The sequence below is a fragment of the Grampus griseus genome (assembly GCF_964374135.1).
Source record: "Grampus griseus genome assembly, chromosome: 9".
Classification (NCBI taxonomy): domain Eukaryota; kingdom Metazoa; phylum Chordata; class Mammalia; order Artiodactyla; family Delphinidae; genus Grampus; species Grampus griseus.
This window is the reverse complement of record NC_139003.1, coordinates 48,652,667-48,676,606: the sequence shown is the minus strand read 5'-3', so window position 1 is coordinate 48,676,606 and position 23,940 is coordinate 48,652,667. Positions and strand designations below refer to the sequence as shown.

The 23,940-nt window shown below is 52.4% G+C and overlaps 2 protein-coding genes across 2 annotated transcripts; both read right to left on the bottom strand.

The window, feature by feature from the left end:
* Positions 1–509: 509 nt before the first annotated feature.
* HOXA3 (homeobox A3) lies at positions 510–3,246 on the bottom strand (the record flags this gene model as incomplete). Its single annotated transcript, XM_082661871.1, has 2 exons — positions 510–1,315; positions 2,721–3,246. The coding sequence occupies 2 exons, from the start codon at positions 3,244–3,246 to the stop codon at positions 510–512; spliced, it is 1,332 nt and encodes a 443-aa protein (XP_082517997.1).
* A 17,573-nt stretch (positions 3,247–20,819) lies between these two features.
* HOXA4 (homeobox A4) lies at positions 20,820–22,798 on the bottom strand (the record flags this gene model as incomplete). The annotated part of the gene is made up of 2 exons (XM_082662372.1): positions 20,820–21,629; positions 22,171–22,798. The coding sequence occupies 2 exons, from the start codon at positions 22,796–22,798 to the stop codon at positions 21,265–21,267; spliced, it is 993 nt and encodes a 330-aa protein (XP_082518498.1). The 3' UTR covers positions 20,820–21,264.
* Positions 22,799–23,940: the final 1,142 nt, after the last annotated feature.

Sequence of the window (23,940 nt, the reverse complement as noted above, 5' to 3'; positions counted from 1 at the left end):
CATACACACACGGAAAGACGTACACTTAGTCATCCTTGCACAGGGAGCCCCTGTTTCAAAGCGCCTTTGATTTTTTTCTCGCTCTTTACAAGAAGTGCAATTAAAAAAAAATACTAAAAACTAAAAAAAAAAAGTAATCGCTTCCCCTCGGGAGCCATAATGTACGAACAAATTCACATCAAAGAACTTGGCTAGAAAATTTGTTCATATACCCTGTTTCTGATCAAAGAGTAGAGAAGGTAAAGGTGCAGGGCCAGCGGCCGAGCGAGGGGCGGGAGGAGATAAATATCGCTACTGATACTGACAGCCATTCCAGCAACCAAGATTGCTACGTCACATAAACTATAAAAACGTGTTACCAAAGAAAACAAAACGGGGGGGGGGGCGGAGGAGAGAGAAAAGGGAAGGGCGGGAAGAACCTTAAACAAACAAAAAAAGCAAACGAAGACGAAAGGTAGGTAGCGGGGGTGGGGTGGGGACTCTCCTGGCGCGCAGCCCCGAGCCCACCATCACAGATGGGTGAGCTTGGGGGCTTCCTGAATTCTTCCCTGAGAAGGATGGTGGGCGGTAAGGTCCGTGTAGGTGGGGTGCGGCTCCCCTGGCCCGGGCCCATGATGGTGGCCACTGCCCAGCGGCCCAGCGCCCCCGTAGTCCATGGCAGCCGAGGCGGCGTGGGGGAGGTGAGTTAGGCCAAAGAGGGGGGGGCCAGAGTTGCTCATGGGCTCCACATAGCTGCCCCCAACGAAGACAGGGCTTCCCTGTAAGTGTGGAGTCCCATAGCTGCCGTTGCCCTGCAGGCCATGCGCGTGCGGATCATAGTTGGGTGTGCCCCCCGCGCCCGCCCCCGTCGCGGCGTAGCGCTTCTGCGGGGGCGGCGGGGGCGCGCAGCTGGGCAGGGGTGCTGGATAGGAGGCGGGGGGCAGCCCGTAGGCGCCCTGGGGGGGCTTGGAGAAAGGCGGGGGCGACTGGGGCTCGTACGGGACGCTGTTAACCAGCGAATGCATAGAGTTAAGATAACCGCCAGCGCCGGGCGGCACGGGACTGCGACTTGGGGACTGGCCCCCTGATGATGTCAGCATGCCCTTGCCCTTCTGATCCTTCTTGTACTTCATGCGGCGATTCTGGAACCAGATCTTGATCTGGCGCTCGGTGAGGTTCAGCAGGTTGGCCATCTCCACACGGCGCGGCCGGCACAGGTAGCGGTTGAAGTGAAATTCCTTCTCTAGCTCCACCAGCTGAGCGCTCGTGTAGGCCGTGCGCGCCCTCTTGGACGACGCCTGCCCAGGTGGGCTCTTGTCACCTGCGCAGCTCTCCCCTGCGAGATCAGAGGAGAGAGGAAGAGTGGCATCAGGGGCTGCCTGCAGCCCCGCCCAGCCCCTGACCCAGCCAGGCCCCTCCTTCCTCCAGGCCCCAAAGATCCCTCCGTTTGTCAGGGCCCAGAAAGGGGAAGAAGGAACTACGTATTGTCCTCTGTCCTGGTGGGGAAACAGCGCCTGTAGCCCGTCATTGAGTAAAGCTGCAAATCATAGGCCTCTCCAAGGGTGTGTGTGGAAGGAACAGAAAAGCAGAACCCCCTGTTTGCCTTCCTGGTCTGTATTTCCCTTTTGGAGCTATTCACTTTCTGACTCATTTACTGATCCTTCAGCCCTATCAGACTACAAACTCCGTGTGGGCAGGCGTCACCATGTTCATTCCCTTCACAGTAACTGGAAGGTGGGGCACTTAATATACACTCAATAAACCTTTCCCTCCATCACTATCGGAGTGAAGGACTGGACAGTTGCCTCAACTGGCCACTTATTTGATCTGTCCAGTATAAACGAGTGGAGTGGAAGCTCCAACCTGGAAGGCCTTCTCTGCCAGAAAGAAGAGATCCCATTGAAAAGAGATTCCATTTCTGGTGGGGAGGCCCAGCCCCCTGATGCTGGATGCTATTAATTAGGGTTCTCCATGTCATCAAGCAGCCTGCCCCAGCTTTGGCCACTAATCTTGACCATCCTTTCCTCCCTGGCCCCCCAAATCCTGGCTCTGGATGGTCCCAGATGCTCAGGTTCTGAACAGAGCACTAGCAACTGGAGAAGGCAGCGGCAAAGGAAACGAAGAGGCTGGGAAGCCCAAGACCCAGCGCCTGTCCTCTATTGGAATCTGGTTCCAGGAGGCCCATGTGGTTCCCATTAGCATCCCCTCCCCCAGGAAATCCCTGGCTGCCTTCATTGTACTAAGTCTGAGTAGGGCCTTCCCAGAGATAAGGCAGCCACTCCATCTACTGGAGCAAAAATTAAAAATAGGCTCTGATTATAGGCAGAGCATTGATTCTGACTTGGAGGCCTGCTTTTATTCTGCCACATTTCATTGTGGGGTGGGTGCCAGTGTTTCATTAGAAATGAGGAGCTGTGCTAAAAAGAGACAGTGCTGCTCAGGTTTGCTCTGCCCAAAGGTCCTAACGCCACAGGGAGGGACTCCAAAGTCACTAGGCCCCACTTGCTCATAAGAGAGGTCCGGAAAGACTCCCATCAGGTCTCTCTCTGGGGTTTCCTGCGCAGAGTCCAATCACTTCCCTAGTTGCAAAGCCTCTGGAAACCTTTGAGAGTTGGGGGGAGGAGGAGCGGTGAATTCTGGAAAGAATCCAGCGCTCCTAAACCTTGCTGGTTGTGGCTGGAAGTGGCCTGGGGGGCTGGGAGCCAGGTCAGTGGACCCTCTTCCGGAAGGCGGCCCTTTACCTGAGCTGGAGCCGCTGGTTTTCTGCTTTGTGTTTTGCCGAGACTCTTTCATCCAGGGGAAGATTTGTTTGGCCACGGTAGGCGAGTTGAGTAGGGGGCTCTTGGCTGCGCTGGCGGGGGTGGGGTTGCTGCTGCCATTCTGAGGGGGGGAGACTGACGAGGGGGGCGGGGGCGCGGCGGGGGCAGGCGCAGGGGGCTGCGGCGGGGGTTGCGGCTGCGGTGGGGCAGGGGGCGCGGCCTGGGGCGGCGGCGGGGCCAGGGGCGGCTCGCCCAGGCCCGGGGGCTGGCTGGGCGGACCGCTCAGGGTGCGCAGACACGCCTCGCTCAGCTCGTGCGCCTTGGGGTGGCCCCCGGCATTTGCGGGCGACTGGAGCGAACAGGCGGGTCTGTGGTACTCGCCGTCGGCGCCCAGTGCTGCGGACGCCGGGTACGGCTGCTGACTGGCATTATAACCGAACCCGTTGGCTGCCTGGTAAGGGTAGCCACCGTAGATCGCCGAGCTGTCGTAGTAGGTCGCTTTTTGCATCGCGTTGTTTCACGATCTTGATCGCAAACTCTGACAGGGGCTTGACACCCGTGAGGGCGCACATTGGCACGCCCCCGCGGTCACGTGACGCTCCGCCGCCAATGGCCGCCCAGCGCAGACCTGGGGGGCGAGAATCGCAGCGCCGTGAGGGCTCCGCGCAAATCCATCTTACTCTCAATAGCTAAGTGACATGAAAGCCATAAAAGAAAAAGTGGTCAGCAATATTTAGCAGCACGATTTGGCCCCGGGCGCAGAGAGCCGCGCTATAAAAAGCCGCTGGAATTTACTGGCAGCTACAAATATTTGCTTAACTTGCATCTGGAGTTGGGGTGTTTTCCGGGGAGAGGGGAGGAGAGTGAGAGGTCCGGAAGCCGGGTCTGGGGAGCTGGAATCCAAAAGAAGAAAGGCCTGCTGGGCTAGAAAGGAACAGGCTCTGGATCCCTTCTTTTCCAGGGAAGAAGAAAATTGGGGTGTCCCTTCCTCTCCACAACTTGGATTCCTCCCCTCTGGAGATCATAGGGAAGGGGCAAGGGGCAAAGGGGAGCTTGGGTCACCAACTTTTTCTCCAATCCTCTCTTTAGGACTGATATTTGCCAAAAGAACCATGACGCAGGGTGACTTCCCGTCCAGGCCCTTCTTGGACCTTCCAGCACCCAAGAGAGGTATGCACAAATTTTTTTCAGGCAATAGCCCTACTGGACCCTTGTCGATTTCAGAAGCTGAGCTTGTTAGACAGTTAATCTACCCCTGTGCAGGGATATGACCCACCTCCGCCAAATGAGACCCTTGTGGTCAAGGAGGGGAGAGAAAACTTTGGATGGAACATTCTGCGTGGGGATGGACCAACAACGACACCCTCTCCAGGAAGTTAAACTCAAATCTTGGACAGTTCTTTACTCCTTCCCTCTCTCTATTTCTCAGGCAGGTCCCAGCAGGCCACTCCCACCTCTTTGCCCCTGTTACAGAAGGTCTCCAGACCCTCCTGCCTTGGACTTTCTGAGGTCCTGTTATTCAGGGCAACTATCAAATTCTACCTGTTAAAACATGATGGATTAGAGAAAGAAAAAAACCCATCAGGAACCTGAAAAACCAGCGTCATCTCCATGACCACGGCTTGAACTCTCCTTCCAACTTAACGATAATAGGTTCTGTCTTAGAAACTGCTATGTAATGTGATGTATGGGGGTCATTTGGCTCCGGACGAGGAATGGAAGCACAAGCCATAAAATCCTGCCAGAGTTCCCTGATCTTTGTGTGCTGTTGTTGTTGTTGATATTTGTTACTTGGCCTATTTACCTGCTTCAGAAACACCAAGTAAAGGACAAACCTGGAAATCTAAAAAGCAATCGAAAGCCTTCTCAACCCTTTTTATTTAGAAAACATATTGTATAAGTGAAATCTATGTTTTATTTTTGTTTTCACCTTTGCATGGTCAACCTCCGGTTCTCACTCAGCTCAGAAAACTTTCACGTGAGTTCAAATAGTCGCTCCGCACACACAATCAGAATGTTAGTCTCTCTGACCATTTAAGAAAATTACAATGACAAATTCATTGTAATTGAATTTGAAAAGGGCTTACACTTCATGCCTCAACTATGTGTATTCGAGTCCTGAAGTTATTCAAGATTCCAGGAATAGCAGACACTTTGTTAACTAGAAAAAATTAATGTAATAAGCATATAGCAGTGGATGATTATAATTTTGTTTTTAATAATGGACTCCTTTGGATTTCATTATTAAACCAACAATCTGACCAACATCTGGAAAACAGGCACAATTAATTTTCCAGAACCTCAATTAAAAATTACAGCAGCCCTTATCTGGAGTTATTGTATGTGATCTTGAGCCCTGGAGTATTGTTTCTCTTTTGGAAATAGATAGGAAGCTACAGATACCATGATCAAAAAGTAAATAAAGGATAAAATAAAATTTAAAACAGAATAGCAATTTAATGTCTCCGTTTCCTGTTCTTTCACTGAAAATAACTCCAATTACATTTGGCAGTGTTAATGTCTGCCATTATAAATTTTTAAGATACTGGGCTTGTGTAAAATAAAACGTCAGGTTAAGAAAATTACTCCAGACACTTGAACAGCTGATATTAGATAAAACAAAATTAAGTTGATTTTGAACATGCAATATTTCAAGTGACTTGCTAATTCATTATCACAGGCTACACCGGCCTGCGGCTTACGGTCTTTTCGTCAAGTTATGCATTGTCTTATAAAATAATAAAAACTACCGTTGAAACTCTAAGAGCGAACAACAACCTCCATAAACTTAAAATGTGAATTCACCCACCAAAGTCCTTCCTATTGTTTGAGGCCAACGGATAACCACCTTGGGGCCCACATAATCCACCACCCCACCCCACCCCAGCCCCCAAAGTTTGCAACCTAGTAAAGAAGTTGGAGATTTGCCAGCCAGGAAACTTTGCTTTGCATCCCCTGGCAAGGGCTGGGGATGGGAGGAGATTCCATTGAAAAGATCCGTTTCTGGACAGTAACCCCCAGGTGCAAAAACTGAAAGAGTTGAGGAGGCTAAACTGACTGCAGGAAGCAAGCCCTATTGTCTCTCTGGAAGATCTGCCCAAATTCAACCTCCTTCCTTCAGACACTGCTCCCTTTTTCCACTCCCGCCACTTCCTCGGCCTGCCCTCACCCCGAGTTTAAGCGGGAACAGCGGGTAAGAGCTCCCGCGTTCCCTCGCCCACTGCTTCCCCTCCTCCCCAACCCCGAAAAGTTGAGGCTGGGCTAGCGAGAGGGAAGAGGTGGGGGCGGGGATGGGAGCGCGGCCTGAACTCGAAGTGTAAGGGTATCAGTCACTGCCGGGAAGGAAGCTCCGGCTTGTGAACTCTTCTTGAACCGAGATTTAAGTCTGCAGCCATAAATCACCGAGACGTAAACTCCACCATTCAGCGCCGAGAGCGGCCGGTAGTGGCCCCGCTTACCTTAACTTCTGATGAGCGCCGTGAGCGCAGCCTCGGGCTCCGGCCCCCGGCCCGGCTCGGCTCCGCAGCCCGGCCGGGTCCCCTCGGCGCAGGCTGGGCACCGACCCTCAGCATCAGCCGAGACGGCGGGCGGGAGGGAGACCCCGAGGCCCGGACGCCGCGGTGCAGAGCGTGGCCGCCTAGCTGCTCCGGCACGGCTCGCCCAGGGCGGACTGGGGCGGCTCGGACCCCCCCTCCCACCCACCCCACCCACCCACCCTCCCTCCCCTCCCCCACACCCCCGCCCCCTGCCCTTCCCGAGGGCAGCAGCCGCGGCCCGGAGATAAGCGCTAGCGCGGCGCAGGGCTCTGCCTGGGCTAGTGGCACCGACGTGGGTATGTTTCTTATGAATATTACACGCGGAGCAGCGTCTGGTCGGGGGGTGCGGTGGGGGGCGCTGGGGGCGGGCGGCAGGGGAGGCCGAGGCGGCTAGGGGGGAACGTGGGCCGGCGTGGGGGATGGGGTTGAGGCGAGGGGAGGGATGGGAGCGAGCGGGGGAGCTCGGCGGCGGCGGGAGGAGGGCAGCCTCCCCCCAACCCTCACCGCCCTCCCTCTCCCCGCTCCTAGGCGTCACTGAAGTCCAGGAAAATTATGCTAATGAGGACAAACGGCTCTCACAAAGGGGCTCTCTTTCTTAGGAATCCATTTAGGAAACCACCTTACCCTGTGCCCTGGACGTTTCCAGTTGCGGGGCGAAGGGATGACGGAACCAGGAGAAGAGAGTTCCCCAGACTTTGGGCAGTTTACCTCACCTCACCTGCCACCCCCAATCCAAGAACCTCAAAGCCAATCTCTGGGGAGCTGGGATAGGGCCTCCTTTCTCGGGAGACCGCCCCAAGAGCCAACTGGGGTGTCTTTGGTTATATTTTTAAAGTAGAAACCCTTGAAATCCTGGCGGCTGGGAGGAAAGTAGCCTGGGGGAGATGCAGGTTGTCCAGGCCGTGAAATGGGACACTCTGGGCTCAGGTACACACAAAGGTGCTAGAATCCTGGGTCTCCAGGTCTTCTGTGCCCATTTCACAGTTCAAACACGCAGCTCACTCTCAGGCAAAGACAGATAAAGTTCTGACCCCCCGCAGGAACGTACACCTATATTTTCTTCCCTAATTGGTGGTAGATAGGGACGCTGAGCAGAGGAAAGGCCCGATGTGCCTGGTAATATTGCCAAAACTTTAAGGAGAATGGATGGTCTTTCTCCTCCTTAACGCCTCCCTCAATTCCCCAGATTCAGAAGTGAACTCTGCAAGGATATGTGTGTGGCAAAAAGAGAGAAATGGAGCTTTCGTGCAATTCCAAGGTGTCAGCGGCCGGTCCTTCTCAAAGGAAGGTGTTAAAAATATAAGTAGTATGTTTAAACTGTCAGGGAGCCAAAGTGTCACCTTAGAGCAAAAACAAAGCCAAGGGAAAAGGGAGAAATCAAAAAGCACTCCGGGCCAGGGTGGCCTCATGCATACCAATGGTTTTTGTCATTTATGGCTGGGCAAGATTTATGACTCGGCGCCCCAAAGCTGTAAACAGAGCACAAAACAGCAAACACTTGCTCCTTATGGCATATTGCTCCAGCGCGACTTGAAAGGGGTAGCCAGGCAGCGTAGGAGGCGAGAGCCGGCCGCAAAAATCCGCTGGGCGGCATTTTCTCTTCAAACCGGCCGGGTTGGATGTGGCATTTGAAGAAAGAAGGCGTGGGTCAATAATCAACCCGCACTTTCTCCTCCAAACTGCTGACGCGACTCGCCGCTTTCTCAGCTAAGCCAGCTGCCGGGAAGGCCAGATCTTCGTGAGAACCTGCCGGGGGAGGGGATGGCCCGGGGCGCCGAGGTGAGGGATGGGGCACCCCGGGCGCATACCTTTCCGCCGGCGCCAGGGCTGTGCCGGCAAAACGCGGGGACTGGACCCGCCGAGCCGCCGGAGCCCTGGGAAAGCCGGGGCGGGAGCTCGGGCCGGGCCTCCACCCGCCCCCGACTAGGTGGCCTCTGGGCTGCGGGCTGCGGGCTGCGGCGGGCAGAAGTAGGGTTTGGACCTCAGGACTAGGGTCTGGCGGCCTGGCACGCAGACTGCCCGGGTCCAGGCCTCTCTGCTGACATCCAACAGATTGGATTTTGGAGCTAGGCAGGCGAGGTGATTAAAAATAATAATGTATAATAGCTGACGGATTTTTGTTTGTTTGTTACTGCTTTTTAAGAGAAAAATATCGCCAGTCGATTTCCACCGCCGCCGCGCCCTTTCTAGGTAAATCCCGCAGCCATGCACCCGGCTCTGCCAAAACCGCTGAGGTTTTCTTTGGGGAGAGGACCCCTTGGCTGCCCCAATACCCCTAAGTCCCATGCCCCCGCCCCCCATCCCTCGCCCATGTGGACTAGAAGAAAACATTTTCTCAGCACTAGAAGAATCTCTGGAACAGCGGAGGTGCGCTGGTGCCTTTCTACCCTTCACAGGGGCCTCCTTGTGAACTTATCTGCGAGGGCCTGTGGGTGGCTCCACGGCTGGCTATGCAGCCAGGGAGGAAGGTGAGGAATAACTGTTGGCAAGAAGAGGCATAGAAATCCCAGACTGGGGAGGAAAATCAATGAGGAAATAAGCTTGCCTGTGAGGTTGAAGTTGGCATTTTGAGGGTAAAAGGGGACTAGCCTTTTTTTAAAAAGTATAGCTGTTGTTTAGCTATGATGGAGTGGCTTTAGCTCTTTCCGTGGAGGAAAAACCAACCGGTTCTCTATAAACGTCACTACTGCCTTCTCTCTGTGCACACTTTTATACAGAGTCAGCTCAAGAGTCCATGCCTAGATATTTATTCCGCGTGCTGGCACTGAAGCGACAATAAAAAGATGCCTTTAGCAAACCTCTTCTATTCCCTCTCTCATTCTTTCTAGCGAAACTATATTATTTATGAGTCTTTAACTGGGTCAAAAATGTACCAGAACTGGGTCATAAATCATATGAAATGCTGACAAGTAATTGAACAGCAATTAAAGCTTACATTTTATTTCCAAGGGGTGTTTTAGAGCACTTGAAATGGCCTCAGTTAAACACGGTTAGCGCCTGGGCCAGTAGCGGAGGAGGGCTGAAGCAGCCCTTCCGTCTGGGGAAGTAAATCCCACTCAAGTAGGGGAAACCTGATTTGATTTTTTTTCCAGTGCAGAACGAAATAAGATTTTTTTTTTTAAGTCAGGAGACAAATACGATTCCCGACTCCTTGTAGGCATCTGTTTTCTCTGCTCCAAGAGCTTCAAGAGCAAAGGAAAGCGAAGTTTCCATCACCTTTTTTAGGGAGTTTCCATCCTTTCCGGGAGTGCTGGGTCCCTAAAGCCCAGTTAGCTCCGGCTTTCCCAGTAATTTGGAAGCACACTGTTTAACTCTCTGCCCCCATTCTGGCTACAGCACCGTTTCTGGGGCTCTGAAACCGTTGAGACGTCTGCCTCTGCTTTCTGCAGACTCTGCCTTCAGACTTCCCTCCAGCCCAGGGCACACCAGCCAGTCCTCCAGCCCTCCTAGCTGGCTGAGGGCGTACAAGGGGGCGCCCAAGCCTTGTGCATTATGAAGCCCAAACGCAGCTCCAGCTCCCTGCTTTCTCTGTCTCCTGAATGTTAGAATAACAGAGCTTCTGGGCATTCAGCACGCTTGCCCCCACCCCAAGCCTCTCCGAGATTTGAGCTGTCCTTCTCCACCCCTACTCGGGCAGAGGGTGCTCAGGGAAACAATGGCTAGTCTTCAGGGTCTAGCTCCTTCAGTCTGGCAAGTGGGAAAGCGCTTCCTGCAACCCAGCACTGAACAAAGTGGCCCGAAGCATCATCAATAAAATGGCAGCGCATCTGGACGCTCATTGATTTCCCTTTCCCAGCTGCTCTGGCTGTCCAGGTCAGCCCTCACCCTCCATCGTGGCCGGCAAACACGGCTAAATGGGGCGCGATCCCCCTTCTCCTTCACTCAGCCCCCACCCCCTCCAGGCAGTCGTGTCCAGCGAGCACAGCGTGGGCCACCTTGGCCCGAGCCGGCGCTTTGGGACCCTCCCTCTGCCTGGGGCTCAGCTTCTGGGACTCAAGCCCCGATGCAGTGGACAAAGCCACTGGAGCGTCGGAGGCCACCAGGCCCACCTAGTAGCCCCCGAGTGCCCCTTCCTTTACAGCCCCCCCAATACTTTCCAAGGAATTAAATTCAGTCTGAGGCGCTACTGGGGATCTTTCAAATGCTTTCGGTTCTAAGGGAGAAACAAAGGAAGAGAAGGGCTGAGGGTCCTGTCCCTGAACCAGGGTCTCCTCACCTGACCTTTGTCTCTCGCAGCCATAACTCACTCTACATATGAACAATCAACGGAAATACCTTAAAATAAATTCCATCCTCCTGGTGTGGCCTGGAGTCCCATCGCTAGCTCGCCCAGAACTGCTCCATGAGCGCTGAAAACTGCAACCCGCTAGGAAAGCGCTTTCCGGAGAAGGGGCAGGAGAAGGAGGAGGTGGGTGCGAGGGGGTGGGGGGAAAAGCTCTCGCTCTGTAGAGAATCTAGAAAACGTAATCACAGGCAAAGCCTGCCCGGGTCTCCGCTCCAAATGCCACAATAATGTGCTGTATTATGTGCTCACGTGGTCATACGTCAACTTAAATCCTTCTATTTCAAATAGGGAATCACTGAAGGAACTAGGTTTCCAAGCAGAACATTTAGCTTTCGGGGAGGTGAAGCGGGGGACCTTGACCAGCAATGGGGAAGGGAAGCACTGTCTAGGGCAGTAGGACGCTGGGGGCATCTCCTCCCACCCCAACACGTGCCACACAAGGCCACTTATCTCCACTTATATTTCTTTACACATGATCCAGACACAAGGGAACAGCAATTCTATCTCCATTCTTACAGTCCACGGAACTTTCCTTACAGTCTTCCACTCACACATAAACTGAACCCAGAACACCCAAGCACTCTAGTCTCCCCTGGCCCACTGGCCAGTATGTCAAAAGGCAAGGCGCTAGCCCTGTTTCCAGAAGGAAACCCAATAAGGACTGGCCTAGTCAGTGGACTCCCTAATGGCCTGCCATTGTATGGAGTTTGCTAACACCCACACCATACACCACAGCCACTGGAGAAACCCAAAAGGCCCATAATTACCTGACAAAAGGCTGAAGCACCTCCTCCAAGTCCAGTTGGTTTTTTTCGACAGGAACCCCCTAGAAGAGAGATGCTTGGCTCTAGAGTGGTGGGTCAGGGTTTGCTAAATCTGAAGGGACCAAGCGCCTTGGCCAAATCTGTACTTACACATTTCCTTAGTGCATAGCTCAGTGATACATGAAATTATAAGCTTCTGATGATGAAAAATGTAAGGGGAAATGATCTAATTGTCTCTGCAAGAGAGGGAAAAAAAAGAACCAACCTTTGCTGGCATCCCTTGAATTAACCTACTAGACAATCTAGGACCCTCTCTGCAGACAAGTCTGCCCACCCTCCCCCAAGACAACTCTGTCCACCATCAGAAACTGAACTGGACCAACTCAGCTCAGGAAGAACCTGGCATTACCCCTCCCCATCCCACTCCAACTCCTACCTTCTGCTTGGTGACACCATCCACTGACTTTAACACTTCACCCTCTCAGGAGCCATCTAAAAAGTTCCTCTTTTCAGTCTTAGTTTCTGAACTAGGGGAGTGCTCTGTGGTGGTAAGATCCTCATGCCGTATTCTTTTGTTCCTCGAGAGTAGGTCTTCAGCTGGCTAGGCCTCTCTAAGTGTGAGGACTCACTTGTAGCAGCTGCCGGAAGCTGTGCATGACTCCTTCCCTCCTCTCCTCCCCCACAGAGGAGCAGAAGAGGCCTGGTGAGAATGTAAGGCCCTCAGCAAAGGGGCCTGGTCATGGGGATGTCCAAATCACAAGGGCAATAAAAGAGGAGGAGACCGAATCCCTTGGAAGTAAGCCCTGGCCTAAGCTAGAGGTAGTGTTCCAATAAGGTTCTGTCTGTGGGATAGCTGGGAGAGAACCTCCTTGTGAACTTTCCCAGCTCTGAACGAAGCCACAAGCTAGAAAGTGAGAACCCAAAGTGAAAACCTGCTTCTCTCACGTTTTGGGGGTAGAGGACAGGACCAAAGGCTGGTTTCAAAAAGCACTCTCCAGTTCCCCGAGGACTCAGACAACTAATACACTGTCCTCTGCTCCCCTTACCCCTCCACCCACACAATTTCACCCTGAGCTCTCCAGATAGCCTGGCAAACCCCTTGCCTGCTCCCAACCAAAGTTTCTGCACAGGCTTCAACTCAAAGATGAGAAGGGGCCCCCTTCAGAACTCTCAGAGCAATCTGGAGCAAACCAAAACTCCCGAGGCCATAAATCAATGGGAGAAGTCTTTGGTACTGCTTCAGAGAAATGCCTTAACGCCAGCAAGGCCCAGCAGCATCTCAGCTCCAGCCAGGAGCCTCTATACCGCTATTAACAGCCCAGTTAATGCTCCAACTGCTGTTTAACAATTAACATTAACGACTTGGGGTGGGATGGAGTGATTGGGTGGGATGTGAAGGGAAAAATCTGAGCAAGTCAAAGGAAATTTAACTTCTGAGGTGAAAACAGCCTCGCTATGAGACCTTGGTCTGGGCAAGCCCCCGGGGAACCAGCAGCTGAGAGTCCTCCTTCACCACCCTGAAACCCACTTTCCTGGAGCAAGGCTGTGGGTCTTTTATGGTTCAATTCCAGAGAACAAGAATAGAGATGCTCAAGTATCTAAGCCCAGGTTGGGAAACCCAGCTGCCAATCCGCCCTCTCCTGACTCCCCCACCCAACCTGGCCAAGGCTGGGGACACATACCCTGGATCCGTGCACCAGAGCCAAAATAGCCGTGAAGTTGTCTTGGAAGGAGCAGGTGACCAAGGATACAGAGCTTGAGTCAATATTTGCAAGGCTGTTGGCAGATTAGCTATATCTGTATTCAAACACTGCAATCTGATTTCTCTGTCAAAAATACACTTAACATTTTTCTCCCTTTACTTAACTCTAGTGGTTTTTCTACTCAGCGTCAGGTAGGGCCTTCTTTGCTCACGGTGTGTGTGTGTGTGTATTGTGTGTGTGTGTGTGAGAGAGAGAGGGTGAGAGAGAGTAGATTATAGATCATTATTTAACATGAGATATTTCCTGTGGGTGCAACTACAGTACAAATGAGCTCCAAGTTCTCTGGACACATATGGATGTGTATATCATTTTATACACATGGCCGCAGACCTCTGCAACTATTTACACATGCAGTGGTTCTGTTGTGTGCAGAGATGCAAATCATAAGTACACACTGAGTTGCAAATTCCTGAAATGCTCCATCTATACTTGGTATAAACAGACATACAGTAGCTGAGAACGTAACCAGCTTTACAATTACTCTGTTTACTTCCTATCTGATAAAGTAATAATTGTATCTGGAATACCATATCAGTCTTAGAGCAACACTGAATAGCATGTTTTGATTAATTAACAACCTGATATCTATTGTAGGAGCAGATTTCGGGGAAGGCTGAGGCCTAGGGAATAGAAGATAAAAATCTCAGGAAACTTTTTAAAATAAGTAATTCCTGAAAGCACAAAGCAAATCCATTCTTTCAACCCAAGCTTTTGAAAGCTATTCCAGCAGCCCCTCCCCCAAACAGGCAGCAAATTTATGGATCTTTTACAAGGTAATAAACCACAGTAATTACCTCCCTGCACCCCAAACTAAGAGAACAAATTAAGCCAGAACTTGAAAAGAATTTTAAAGAGTTTTCCCTTGTTCCAAATAGGAAAAGAAAACGCCGAGACATACAAAACTCGTGCTTTTCGTATAGGAGGATCAGCGGATCAGCCCGGCTAAAGAAACCAGAAGCCCAGCTGCCTGCGATGGTCTACACATTTGAAATACAGCAACTTCCTTCGTGCCGAGAAAAGGCAAAACGATAGGAGAAACTGCAAGGCGGCGACACAAGTTTCCTCCACGCAGAGCTGGGACTGGCCACAACTGCCGAGCTCACAGTCTCCGCAGGCGCCGCAAACAGTCCACAAGGAGAGCAGCCCACGCAGCGGCCGCCGCGCCAGTGGCCTCTACTTGCTTTTGCCCTGCTGTTCCGTGTAGCGGTTTGGTCTGTCTGGGGCATGCCGGAGGGGACAAACACACCCTTCTGAGCCCCCTGCCCCACACACAGACACACATCTTTGGTCTATGCAACCGCCCCTCCGTACGAGGCCAGCTTTGGGGCAGAGCTTTGTCCGCTGAAGCCCCGCATTGGCTGGGCGTGCAGCTGAGGGGAACCAGCCCCAAAACTCCTCTGAAGTTAAATATTGACCAGCACCTCTTTCAAAGGGCATGGGGTTGCAGCTGCCACGTAAAGTAAACTCCTGCCCAAAGGCCCGGTGCGAAACCCGGGGCAGTGAAGAGTTTTGACGCAGCGCTTACCTCGAAAGATGTTGAAGACTGAACTCGAGAGTGTCTCCAGCTCCGGGCGCTCAGGGAACCGCCGTTTCCGGTGTCTGGGCGCTCTGCGGACAAACAAACAGCAGAGGGTGAACAGCGGCTGCGGAGGAAGGGACTTGGAAGGCCGGAGGCCGAGACGAAGGCAGCGCGGGCACCCGGGTGGCCCCCGGGGTGACGCGGACACGGAGGAGTCGCCAGGGCACTCGTCCATGCGGCTCACTCATTGCTTGAAAGGTTCCGGTCTACAAATAGCCTGAAGATCATGATTTATTTTTGTAAAATAAATACATACTCCATCTCCGCACCCACACTCTTTTTTTTTTCTTTTTATGCGGGGGGGAGGGGAAGCGGGAAGAAAATGGACCAGACGGAGGAAGACAAGAAGGTGGAAGAGGCTTTCTGTTGGTGTCCGCTCTGCTGCGAGAGCTCCTCTCGCACCTCAACTTGGGGATGTGAATGCACGCTTTATTTTCTTTTGCTAACAAAGGGAAGCCTTGTCTGGGAGCATTCAATCACGGACTCTCCTGAAACCTCACTAATAGTGTTCATTTCTGTTTGGCGCGAAATCAGATTCCAGCTCAGCCCATGGGCTGGGGCAGTCTTGTGAGGTTTTGTCTTCTGGTTCATTAAAGCCCTGGGGCATCCTTTCTCGGTCCCAGTGGGCTGGCGGGACCACGACAGTGCCCAGTCCCTCAGAGTAGGCCAGTTATGGTTTCTGGAAGTGGGGGAAATGGGGAAGGATGCGGGCATCAGACAATAACCGATCTGGGGGCCCTACCCAGGCTCCCTACCCAGGCTCCCTATGCACAGCAGCCACGAGCCGCTCCAGGCCCTAATTCCGCTGCTGCCTCATTCCTTAAGATATCTGCAACCCTCTCTTGCTCTCTAACTACCAAATGGTCAGCCAACTTTCAGGGGATGGGGGAAGACTCTGAGGAGGGACAAAGAATCCTCCTGTGCGTTGGGTTCAGGCTTGGAGAAGTTCTTTGCTGGGCTGGGACTCTGAGGGCCGGTTGCTTCCACAGCTCTGTCCCTGCCCCACTATCCCTTCACCCAGGCCTGGGTGGCCTCCCCACACTCCAGCCTGCCTAAATTAGCCCCAGTGGCTGTCCCGCGTCCATGCAATCCTGCTGATAGTGCCAAGAGAGGCTACCAAATAGCCGGTAAGTACCCTGACCCTCAGGCTTCAGGGCCCTCTAGCACACTGAACAAGTGGCCGCACACCAGCAGGTAGCTGCCCTCTGCCACCACCTCGACCTGCAGGCCCCATTGTCCGTCAAGCACTTGGGACTCAGAATCCATGCTGGGCCCTTTCTCTTGTTCAAACTTGCCCTCTATGTCCCCAAAGGGAGCGCCCCCTGGCCTTGGGGATCCTGGCCTGACCCTGAGCAAGGTGGGGCTTAGCTACCCTGCACATTACCACTCAGCTTAGCCCCAGAAGGATCTGCTGCACCACCATCCACCACAACACACATCCCCACCCCCTCACGCTTAGGAGTATTGTCATTATTATGGTGATCATTGTTGTTGCTATTTCCTTATCCCCAAGTCAAATATTCATGGCTGCTGTTCCACCATAAATCTTTCAGACTAATGAGTCACAAAGAGATGCTGCCCAGGTCTCTTCCTCTGCAATGGCCGCCACCACCGCGGCCTCTCTCTCCGCGTTTTTGGCGCTCGCCCGGCGCGGGTGATTTATGAACACCGGGAAAATTGGACAAAGCCGCGCGTCCGTTCTGTGGTATCTCTGCAGCCTTCCCCAGTGCGAATCAGAACATTACCAACTGTCTGCTCATCCGTCCCACTTCATCACCAAAGCCACGATGTGACCGCAGAAATCCCGAGCCCGAACTCACGTTTGCCCGGGCGCGGCGCGCTCCACAGACTCGCAGAACCCCTGCAGGAAAAGCCCCAAGACCCAGCGTGGGCCCGCCAGCTCCGGTCCTGGCCGCTGATGGCCTCTTTCCACCACTCCTGAAGGAGTTAAAAAGCCTTTGGATACAAATCTGAGTATGTGTGCTTTTAAAAATCAAATAGGAAGTTGGGGGACTCACTTCTGAGAGATTCATTCCTAGTGAAGCCCTGACGACTCCGATCCATTCCTGACGATCCACATTAATTATTTAATGAGTCACGTGACCACAAAGATTACAATTTCAATATCTCCCTCGAACAGGCGCTACACCTTTATCTGCTGCAACCAGGATCCTTGTTTAACTTTTTTAGCTCCCAGGCCTCCGAAACGCAGATGCCCGCTCCCAGGCAAGCCACCGCCATGTAAATCCCAGGGCCAGCCATAGTAGAATTAGTCATTCCAGGACTAGGAGAATTGTGGACAGTCAGGTGCCCTGATGTCGGTCCCCTCCTGAGCCCAGAGGTCAGCCCACCTGTCTCAGCGCACTGGCTAAAGCAGTTTGGTTACATGATTTCCCCAGCTGCTTTGGTGGCTCATCAGGCAAGAAACCACCCTTCTTCCCTGGCCTCTGGACACCTGTGGCCCTCTGTTTCAAGTGTAAGCTCAGATGCATATGTCCATTCCAGGCTGCTGCAGAGAAAAGATGTCTGTACACTTACCCCTACCCAAGGTGAGACCAAAGACTCTGTTCAAACTACACACTCATTAACATAAAGAACGTGAAGGGGAAGCGTTCAGCTGCCTCAGTTTCCTCATTGGTAAACTGAGAAGACTGAACCAAAACGGCCTCCAGATCTCTTTTGCCCTGGACATCCTTTCAATCAGGGGATCTCTTTTAGCCCCAGGAATCAATCCCAGAGAGGGTGGGACTGGCCTGAAAGCAGGGGTGGGGGAGAGGGGCCCCCATGAGTTTGGGGCCTTGAGAAGAAGAGATGCCAGAGTTCCAGGACTGAAGTTTCAGACTAGAATGTTTCACAACAGCGCCAGCAGCCTCCCTGATGCTATCAAGGAGTTAGAACACACTCTCTTCCTCCTCCTTCCCAGCCCCTACTCTTTGAGAGAGGAAGCAGTTATTCTTGGGCCAGTGTATAATATAGACAAGGGGCAACAGGAGCAGCTGCTGGGAAAGGTGAGCCTGTGTTCTTCAATACCAGCCCGCAGCTAGGGATGCAGAGACCAAGAGAGTACAAAGAACAGCCTATTGCCTGCACAGAACCAACGCATTCACACAGGAAGTCCCAGGTTTCTGTTTGCTACAGTGATTCTTCGGGGTTTTTCTTTCTTTCCATTCCAAAGAGCCGTGGATATGTTTCTATGTTGAAAGGGCTGTAGAAAAGGCAGTGGTGAGAAAAGCAGCACAGATTGGAAGCTCAGGGAAGCAGGGGGACAGAGGAGAGATGGTGATACTCATCCCATGGGGAGGAGGCTGAGAAGTGGGGGGAATGTGGGCACCCTGGGACAGGTGAATATAAAGTCAAAGATGCTGTGTGGAGGGCCCACTCTCCATATATCTAGGTAATCTTCCCAGGAGGTCCATCCTGGGTATTAAGTACTCTACTATGCCTGTCACAGTTGAATTCCTGCTGTAATAAAACACCGGGTATATCGTAGATTTCAGCAAAACTAGGAAGGAGAGCCTGAAAAGTGCCATCTCTCTTCACGGGGGAGAGTGTTAAGTACTTGATTCAAACTGTGACCATTAAAGTGTCTCCTATCCGATTAGGTTGATTTCAGATGTTGACAAAACTTTTATCTCCGGAGTCATGCACAGTGTGGCTCTGTGACTAAAGCAGATGAGTGTGTGTTAGAGGGAAGGAGGGGAAAAGAGAGAAAGAAGAGGGGAGCATGTATAAGGGTCATTTTTGTAGGAGGCTTACAGAGCTTACGCAAAATACTGTCTTTAAAGGCCAAGGGTTTGAGGGGCCAGTAGGGTCCGCTTTAAAAAAAAAATTAATGAGATAGAAAATTTGTCCTCTGGGTGAACTCTTATGGTTGCCCTAGCAAGGGGCAGACAATGAACGATTTTGAAGCACAAAGTGGGATTTTCTAAGCTGTTATAACAAACTCCCTTAAAGACCAAATCTGAAGCAGGCAAAACACTTGAAGAAATGACATAATCATTTGGATCATTGTGGGTAACTTTGGCTTTGTAAAACTTACCAACACCTTAATAATCAAGACAGCTTGGGCAAAAACTACCATTTTGTTCTGGGATATTAGAAAGACAATCTCGATCCTCTCTCTTTTTTTCCTGGATAGATTTAGAGTAAGTGAAAGAAAGTTACCCCTTCCACCCCTATACAAGTGCCCCCAGTATGAAGCTAATGAATGCCCCCGTACCCCTCCTTCCTCACCAAGGAGAAATATAAGAATTTACCTTAAATGATGATAATCTGCCATTCGAGGTTTTGCAGCTCGACACTCAATTTCCACCAAGAGTCTAGGCATTTTTTGAGCAGACAGCCAAGATGCTGAGTCTTTGCCCGAGACCACATTATTTTCAAGAAGATCCCTCGCTTCTCCACAGACTTTTCCCAGAGAATGCCTTTCAGAATTGCTGTTGAATTACAAAGAAGTATTTATTGTATGAGGTGATTAATGATTCCTGGGGAAATTGCTATTTTCAGCGTGATTTAATTGCGTTTTACAAGTGAGTGTAGTAGGGGGAGGGTTAATAAGTTTTAGCAGCAGTTGCAGGGCCTCCAGAAACCCCTGGCACCCGTTGGCACCTTATAAAATGCACTTTATGCCAGGTTTGGCCTGACCTGGGAAGAAGTGTATTTGTTTGCCCCTGAATTTTCCTGGGGAGAGGAGGTGGCCCCTCAGAGACTGGTGTCCACTTTCCTCTCAGATCTGGTTTGCTCCCAGGTAGAGAACAATCACCCTTGCCTGTTATCACACACAGAGCAGCCGAGGCGAAAGGGGTAACAGCACTGACTACTGGCTAAGGATGGTTAGCCTCTGATGGGAAAACGTGTTTAAAAATCCTCTGATACTGCAGAGGTAGGTGAGTTCCCCCCTCCCATCTCTGCTAAAATTGTTACATGAACTAAAAACTGCACTCATTCAAAGCCAGGTTACAGTTCTAATATTTGGGGGCTAGTGGCTGTTGGTTTTCTGAATCTTGTTGCAGAGTACTCCCTTCAGTGACAACCAAGTCTAAATCCTCTTTTACTAATTTGTAAATCAGTAAACAAATACTAGGGCTATGAAGATTGAGAATGGGGTTTGAGTTCAACCTTCTGAGTCTAGATCTCCAGGTTGCGCAGAAAGATCCAGGAGCATTTGAGGAAGGCGACCCTAGTTCAGAGATTGGCTTTCTTCCAGCACTTAATACTCCCAGGTCTACCTTGCTTAAGGTGTCATTATGCTTTTTCTTTCCTCAGAAGAAACTCTGGAGGGTGTACTGGGAAAATTCAGTTTATTTTGAAAGCTCCTGCTTCAAGAAAGAAAAAAGAAAAGAAAAAGAAACAAACAAACAAAAATCCCAAGCTGTAGTTAGTGAAGAAGAGAACCTTATAAACAGCCGAGAAACAAAAAGCAATCTCAACTCTTCGCACAAACTAGTTTTTATCTCCAGGGAAACAGAAAGATTAAGCGTGAAGGTGCAATAAATACCAAAGAGACCACTTCTTTCCAAGTGTGCTCAGAGTTCAGCATGTAGAACAGCTGCAGAAAGTCCTGGGCCCACAGCACTGCGCAGTTTCACCTTTCATTGCAGAGAAGGACACGTTTCTATGCCTTACAGAGACTTGAAGCCTGAAAGCCTGGCCAAGTTTGGGAAGAGGAGCCCTCTCAGAGCTCAAGAGCCTTCCTGCTCTTTGGAACTTTTCCCACAGTGGGTCAAACTTGACAAGAGTTCAGCTCAAGTTGAACAAATTATGTGAGCAGTTAGTCCAAGTGAATGCAACTCAAGCCATCTACAGGAATTTTACATGCAAGGTCAACCATTTCAATTGAGATAATTTTTTTTTAATTAAAAGTAGGAAACACACAAATATGTCTCAGAACTTTGTTTTTTAAATGGAGTTTATTCTTAGCACATGTCTTTCTATAGAGCCACACCACAATTTGTAGAGTTGCACATGGGTCTAAATGCACTCTCCCTCCCCCAAGATAGTGCCTCAGAATAAGACAACAATATCTCCACAACAATATTTTAAATAAATGAAAGGAAAGGAAACTAACGTGTCACATCTACCATCAAGGTCTGTACATTTTGAGAAATAAATAATCTTGTGAGGTCCACAATGTCTACTCATTTATTCAGTTCGGTACAAGCTTGTATGAGCTGCCTTAATGAGGGAAGGGGAAATAAGAAAGATAGGAAAAGGGTCTGATTTCTTCTGCTTGCAACAAATATACATGTACACGTCCCCAGTCAGCATGGGTTGTGCGACTGACTTTAGCCATCTCAAAAGTATTTGATGCCAAGTGGTTCTTCTCAGGTACCCAAACCTGGCAGCCTTGTTCAGGCCAGCAGGTTGTCCCACTAGTCAGCATCTTGGCCATTGTCCTCTCTTGGGCGGCAACCAGCTCACACTCTTACCCAGAAAATGTCTTCTTTTTATTATCCTTTTCACCTTTTATTATCCTTTTCACCAAGCTGAGTTTTGTTTTGGGGTCTGTTGTAGTCCAGATGGGGAGGGGTGGATGGGAAAGGGGCAGAAGAGGGAAGAAAAGCATGTGAGGGCAAGAACTGGTCTAGAGCTCTGGAAGATTATATGGAGGAGGGAATGGGTGTGGAGGCGCCCTGGTGGGGGTGAGGATGGGGGTGCGGGTGTGGGCTCTGAGTTTGTGGTTTCCCCGGTGGGCCTGCTGAGGCTGAGGCCGAGGCCGAGGCCGAGTTGGAGGATCGCATCTTAGTGTTGGGCAGTTTGTGATCTTTCTTCCACTTCATCCTTCGGTTCTGAAACCAGATCTTGACCTGGCGCTCGGACAAGCAGAGCGTGTGGGCAATTTCGATGCGGCGACGCCGGGTCAGGTAGCGGTTAAAGTGGAACTCCTTCTCCAGCTCCAAGACCTGCTGCCGGGTGTAGGCGGTTCGGGAGCGCTTGGGCTCCCCTCCGTTATAACTGGGGTTGACTGAAAGCCCATAACCCCGAAGGAGAAAGCCAAGGAGGAGGGAGTGGAAGAGAGGGAAAAGAGGAGGAAAGAGAAGGTGGGGTGAGGGAAGAGCAATTGGACATCATCATTATATAATAACCTGACACCAAGTTCACGCAAGATACATAAAACGGCAAAGAAAATGTTTCACAGGCTATTGACAAGGGAAACACCCGAGAGCCATAAAGAATAGTGCTGGGCATTGGGGCTGAAGAAAAGCTTCAAAGACACATGGCCTGAAGCCTCTGCCAGGGCAATTAAATTTATGGGGGCTATAATTACTGCCCTAACAGTTTGGCGTCTCGTAAATCTCCCGATAAAGGGACCCCGGGTACAAAAGGATTCTCACGTTGGGATCAGGCGGCTGGCTGGCGCGCACACACCCACATCCCACTGTAGCTAGAGCCAGCTGGGGGCTCCCCTCCCGAGGCCCCCAGCCCCTCGGCCTCTCCCCACGACCCCCGCCCCGACCCTGGAACCCGGGCTCGGTCCCAGCCCACCCTCCCGCGCCTCCACGTACCGGCGCTGACATGGATCTTCTTCATCCAGGGGTACACCACGGGCTCCTTGCCCTTCAGGCCCAGCGGGCTCTTGTCGCCCAGGAGCAGCGGGCACGCGGGGGCGCTGCCCCCTGCCGGGACGCCCGGGGTGGCGGGAGCCGCCTCGCAGCGCCGCGGGGGCGCGGAGGCAGCCGCACGATGCTGCGGGGGAGACGGCGGCGGGGGCTGCCGCCCGGGCGGCATGACATGGCTCGCGTGCAAGCCGTGCGCGGGACCCTTGGCGTGCGCCGGGGGCTGCTCGGGCTGCGGCGGCCGCCCGGGGCTGGCGCTGCCGCGGTAGTCATAGGGGTAGGCGGTGTCGGCGGCACCGTGCGCGGGGTAGAGCGCGGCTGCGGGATAGGAAGCCTCGCGGGCGGCCCGCGGCGCGTAGTAGGAGGCTGCGGACTCTCGGCTGCCGCCCGCGTGGGGGAGCTGGGGCTGCTGCTGCGGCAGGTGCTGGGCCGCGGGCACTGGGGGCTGCTGGTAGCCCGGGCCCCCGCCAGGGCCGCCGTCTCTGCCGCCCGGGCCGCTGTGCTGCGCGTACTCCTCGAAGGGAGGGAACTTGGGCTCGATGTAGTTGGAGTTTATCAAAAACGAGCTCATGGTCATTAATTTGTGAAGTGCAAAAATACTAATTTTTCTCGCGTTGTCGTTTTTCTGGGCTCGCCGAGGCCCCTCCCCCTCCTGTCTCGCTTCCCATCCCCCCTTTCCCCCGCTCCCTTCCCCTCCCCCGCTGTCAAGATCCCACCCCTCCCCCTCCCCCTCCCTCCGCCGCCGACGCCACCAAAGTTCGCGCCGCTCCTCCCTCGCGGCTCGCCCGCGCGCGCGCGCGCGTCCCCGGTCTCGGCCCCGCGCGCGCCCCGCCCAGTACCGCCACGTGACCCGCCCCCGCCAATGTGCGCGCCGCGCGCGCGGACCCGGATCAGGAAGCGCGCGGGCGGGTGATGGATGCTGCTGTCCGGCTCCAGGAGGAGGGAGGGAACTGGAGCTTTGGGCGTCCAAACCCCCAACTTTGAGTTCCGCTGGGAATTCAGGGCCCGCAGTCTTCTGGTCCTCTCGGATGCCCAGACCGAGCCCTATGCGTGCCCTACTCTGGCCTAGGCCTCGGGGCAGACAGACGGCCGCGGCCCAGCGTTGACCTCGGGCCCAGCTTGGCCTGGCGTCCTCAAGGGTTCGAGGCCGCCTGGGGGAGGGAATGGCGTCGGGACCAAGAGGGTATTCCGGTTTTTATCCTGGCCGGGGAATAAAACGAATGAGGCTAACAGACTGGTTTTCTCACCAGCTGATTCCCTTCCGCACATCATGCCCGCCGCGTCCGCGCCCAACGTCCCCAGTTTGAGAAGCCAGGCAGGAGCGAAAAGGGTGGGTGGGTGAGCAGCTGAGAGAAATCGGCCCCTGGATGTAAAGCAAGGCAATTCCAATACAACCGGATGAGCACTTTTCCTTTTTTCTTTCTTTTAGAAGCAGAAGATATTTGGTTTTTTACCTAAAAAAAAAAAGCAAACAACCTTCCTAATAGCATCTCATTTGATGGAGGTGTCGATTCAGAATGAAACATGCCCCAGTGTAGTAGGTGCGATTGTGAGAAAGTGGCCCAAGGGTGGGGATGCATAAGAGCGATGATGCCGCCACAAAATCGAGCGTTGAGACCAACAACTTCCTACTTCAGAAAAATCTCCAAACAAAAACAAACTAAGGATAGCATAGGCACTGTGCCGAGGGGTCTTTTCCCGCTAAGAATTTTGTTTTGT